The sequence below is a fragment of the Poecile atricapillus genome, chromosome 2 (genome assembly GCF_030490865.1).
Source record: "Poecile atricapillus isolate bPoeAtr1 chromosome 2, bPoeAtr1.hap1, whole genome shotgun sequence".
In the NCBI taxonomy this organism is placed as follows: Eukaryota; Metazoa; Chordata; class Aves; order Passeriformes; family Paridae; genus Poecile; species Poecile atricapillus.
In genome coordinates, this window is record NC_081250.1 from 44,418,654 (window position 1) to 44,423,584 (window position 4,931).

At 38.1% G+C, this 4,931-nt stretch overlaps 1 protein-coding gene across 1 annotated transcript; it reads right to left on the reverse strand.

Annotated features, from left to right (window-relative positions):
- Positions 1–1,071: 1,071 nt before the first annotated feature.
- Positions 1,072–2,847, reverse strand: CCR4 (C-C motif chemokine receptor 4). Its single transcript, XM_058832200.1, has one exon. It carries the CDS (start codon positions 2,832–2,834, stop codon positions 1,758–1,760), a length of 1,077 nt encoding a protein of 358 aa, XP_058688183.1. The 5' UTR covers positions 2,835–2,847; the 3' UTR covers positions 1,072–1,757.
- Positions 2,848–4,931: the final 2,084 nt, after the last annotated feature.

Sequence of the window (4,931 nt, forward strand, 5' to 3'; positions counted from 1 at the left end):
GACATCTGTGAGAATTTGAAGCACCTCAACACTTGAAATTTGTCTTCCTTTTCCTTTTCAAAAAAGGTGATGGATGGCATAACCCTCTCTTTCTATAAGTTTTTCTCAAGTGACTTACGCAGTAGCTTCTAAAGTTTTGAGTAGTAAGAATTTATGGTCTTTTTCTTGGAAATAAAGGCTCTTTCTTACTTCAAGTAATGTCTTCCACAGCTATTATTATTATTATCTGTGCTAATGCAGATCCTTCCTTGTCATCCTAGGCAAACTGCAAATGGTAGTACATTCCCAAAATTATAATGGATACATGTGTGTGTGAGATTTAAGTGTACTGCATTTTATTTTCAGTCTTGTATCATGAGATAGGTCACAGGGAGATGAGCTTCCACTTATGTCTCTTATTTAGAGTGATGAGTACAATGACACTACAATATTTCTACATTTCTTCTTCAGCCCTTTCCTGATGCATTTTAATGCCTTGTTTGCTTTTTGCAGCCTTGGCTGAATGCTGAGCAGGCACTTTATTATTAACAGTGTAAGAAAATAATTCATCTGGTTTGTAATAAGTAATCTGAATTGTTGTTGTCCAGCAAAAAGACACACCAGAAATATCTTCTAATATGTATTTTTCTCTTAATTTGTCTGCCACGACATTACTGATTTTGTGCCTCTTCTAAAATCATTTTTGTGCCGAAATCTAAAAACTGGTGTGTAAGCTTCCTTCCTGATACAGATCTCTAATTAATATCCTGTGAGCAGCTGCTGGGGTATCACACGGTTTGCATTTTGCTGTTATCAAATGCAAGGATTCCATGTGTGGTTTCTAAGTTATGACAGACCCTTTCTACACAATCTCTGTTTTTACTTTCCTTTGTTTTGCCAGATGCATCTCCAATGAATGAAAATTGAGTCTTGGGGTTAAGTACTTTTGGAAGAAAGGACATTAATTTTAGAATACATACTTTTAACCAAGATGCTTCAAATTTATTTACACTTGCTGTAAAATAAGTTTTTTTAAACACTTTTATTCAAAAATATTCAGAACATTTTCTGTGTTAATTAAAATACAGAATTGCTATCCTGAATTACAGTGATCAAGAAATTCAAAATGCCTATATATACACCTACATATAGGCATATATGTCAACCTGAGAGAAAACGCACCTACAATGAAAAGTAATGGCTTTGCTTTGTGTCTTTGTGCACACAGAGAATATATTTTGTTCTCTTTCTTAATAACAGGGGCTATATCATCCCCCCTGAAATGAAACATTTAAAAGTAGCAGGTACAGCAAATAGCTACCTAAGAGTCACAAGTGGATAAGTCCTACACAGATCAGCTGAAGAATAAAAAAGTATGGTTACAATCATCCTTCTTGAATACATTAATATGTTTTCCAAGTGCATGTGCTGGTGACAAGGTGCTGTCTCACCTCTGCCCCTCCATGCAGGCCAGTGTCTTGATGCTGATGAAAAAGAAGCCACGCAGTGCAGTGCTTTGCACAGAGCTGAGCAGTGATTTATAGTCACAGCAGAGAAACCTTGCATGTCTATCTCCCATGTTCCACATTTGGGACACCTTCTGTCATAATACTCAGAAAATCTAGAGGCACAAATAAAGCTGAAGTAAGTAATTATCTGGCACTACCTTATTGTTAAATGTGTCTGCATTTGCTTAGCTTTCCAAAGTTCCTGCTTTTCAAAGTTCCTGCTGTTGTCAGTTTGCTTGCTGCTGAGTTCAGTGGCTGGTCTGAAATGCATTACAGAGCATCTTGGTCACCTGTAGACTGTGTGTGGAATGAACTGGTAGATTCTGTGTGGTAAGTGATGTGAACTCCACACCACTTGCAGAAATACCCAGGTAACTGCCAGTTCTTAAAGAGCATCTTCAAGTACTTCTTAAACTTCTCCCCCATGAAGAAGTAGATGACTGGATTGAGGCAACAGTGAAAAAGGCCAAGGATTTCCGTTACCTGGAAAGCGTAGTCCAGACTCCTGCTCACTTGACAGTCTTTAATTACTCCCAAAAATTCCAGCAGTTGTAAGAAAATAACAATGTTGTAGGGAGTCCAAAAAAAGAAAAACACAATCATGACAACAAAAATCATCTTCACAGCCTTATTCTTTTTGTCATTTCTACAATGAATTAATGTTTTAATGATCATGGAGTAGCAAAATGTCATAATTATAAAAGGGATTAGGAGCCCTAAAATGTTCACTTCCAAAGTGGAAAAAAGCTTCCATGTTGTGAAATTGCCTGGAAATCTTGGCTTGCAGGTAGTATAATTATGTTCATTAAAAGACTCTCTAAATACAAGCTCGGGGACTGAGGCTGAAAGAGCTACTAGCCAAACAACAAGGCTAGTAATCAAGCCATGGAAGGCTGTCCTTGCTTTCAATGAAAACACTGCACGAACAATTGCCAGGTATCTGTCTATGCTCATAAGCATAATAAAAAATATCCCACTGTAAAACCCAACCAGGTAGATCCATGAAATGATTTTACACCAGGGAGTTCCAAAAACCCATTGGTCTACTGTGAAATAAGACCAGAATGGCAAGGATAAAACAAAGAGCAAATCTGAGATGGCGAGGTTTAGCAGGTACACATCCGTCATGCTCTTCAGCCTCTTGTATTTGAAGAGGACCACGATGACCAGAATGTTTCCAGTGAGCCCGACCAGGAATACCAGGGAATACAGAACAGGTAGGAAGGAGGCTGCAAACCTCCTGACGCCTTCTTTACTGCATGGTTTTGGAGCATCGTAATAAGTATCATAATAGTCATAAAAGGTTGAGAGTTCAGTTGCAAGAGACTCTGTACTTGAAGAACTCATGTTTTTTTCCCCCAGTTCTGAGAAGGGAAGAATATAAAAATGTCAGTGACTTTCAAGACTGTGTGGTTAGTCCACAAACCTGAATCATGAGTGACTGACTGGCAGCTCGGCACACGACTCGCTGCAGGTTCTCAGACGTTATGTGAGCATTATGGGATAGATGCGTGTGCACATTTGAACAAGGTTCTGTTCTTAACATGCATGTGCTTAGTCTTGCAGCACTGTGCAACTTGTATGTCAAGCACAAAGGGATGTTCAAATGGATGACAGGAAAGCAAATGGGAATGAAAGATGTGGGCCACAGGTGTCAAATCAGAGAGGGTTAAGTTCCATGTAGAGCAGTGTAAAAAGCAAACTTACTGTTCGTAGCAATTCAGAATTTCCCTCACCCAGCTTTCCCATCAGGCATATGTCCCCTATAGTGATTAACATGCATCAGACTTTTTAAATGAAATTACATTTACTGAAAGCTGTCATGAGTTTCAATAAGTGCTTATTTTCAGCGGCTAAATGAGTAACAGGAATTTGGCATCTTCATATGTATGTTCTTGTCTAATAGGCAGATAGAGAGTTTTAAGTGATGTAAGTTGGACACAGGGCAAATTATTGCTGACTTATAAGTCTGTGTGTTATTCACATCACAGCATCATTATTTTAAGCTAACATACCAGAAATTCAAGTCCGAGTTCTGTTCTTATTTGTGTGTTATTCACATCATAAGTGACATTTTTTTAGCCTAACATCAGAAATCTAAGCCCGAGCTATGTTCTTCCCCTTTGTCTTCATTTATGAATGGAAAGCAGAAGAGAAGTGAGTTTCTTTGCTTTACTTATCTTTGCCCTGTGTGTTGCTGCTACATACCAGAAAACATTGACTATCATTAATCTGAGACCTACCGTGTCTACTCCCAAGCATGACACCTTTTCCAGCCTACAGTTCTGTTCCATTCTACACAGAGAGGAATTTAATCTGATTTACAAGTCACAAGGACAGAACTGTTTGACACCAGTGGTGTAGAAATGACAGCTTTGTAGCAACTGCACTGAGACATAACTGAACCTAATCCAGGTTCAGCTTAATATATTTGAATGCTTAAAAACATATGCTCACAGAATACACCCACTTCTGATGATGCAAGAATTCTTAAAACTGCCTAAAAATAATTACCTGAGCAGCTACAAAGGGTAAATTAAAAAGCATTACATTCACACATATAATGAGTGTACATGATACACAAATGTTTGAGCAATTGCATTTTATGAATTTTACCTTTTCTCCTTTTTTCTTAGATGATATGAAGAAGCTTCTTTGCTCTAAGGGTGCAGAATCACTTGCTTCTCTTCAGGTAGCTCTGCCAAGGAGGTGCTACCTACACAGCAATATCCAGCAGCTGTAAAAAGCAGATGTCACTAGGTAACTGTGTCGCTTAGCGGAAGCTTCGACTTCCTTAGATTGTACCACAAGTACTTCTCTACTCAGTGCTCATCAGAGACAGTCCCTTTAATTCAGAAATAGAATTAAACACATCTTATAATGTTAAAAAACCCCCACAGTTTCCACTGAGTTAAAGCAGTTTAATCTCATCCAACAATCATTAAAACTGATGTCACTAAGCATAGATGTCACTCAGCTCTCATTCAACTGAAACCTTGTTCTTTTCTTAATCTCAGAAAAAAAAAAAATCAAAGAATCATCTGTAATGAGCAGAGATGAGGCAGGAACTTGGGTGTGTGGGAAGTGTGTTTCTAGTCTTTCTCTGACAGATAACTAATTTTGCAAGTTTCATTATGTAATTGTAGAAGAAAAAAGCTGTATAGATTTAGTGCAGGGAAGGCTCCTTTCAATCACTGTTGTTTGATTTTCCTAACTCCTACTTATTTTACTAAAAAGAAATGAAGGCATGTTAATTCACACTACTTTTTTGCTTGATGTTTTCTGTTGCAGGTTTTATATACAGCAAATGTACCTCCTACCACCGACCAGCACAAAATGTAACAGTAATCAAAACATTGAATAAGAAGTAGAATGTACGCACACGTGCGTGGTCTAAGGGCAGAGCATGCAAGGTGCTGAGGTTTACAGTGGCTGTCACAGCAG

What these genes read in the sequence shown, in the direction of transcription:
- CCR4 (XM_058832200.1), bottom strand. Translation starts at nt 2,834, where the DNA reads ATGAGTTCTTCAAGTACAGAGTCTCTTGCAACTGAACTCTCAACCTTT.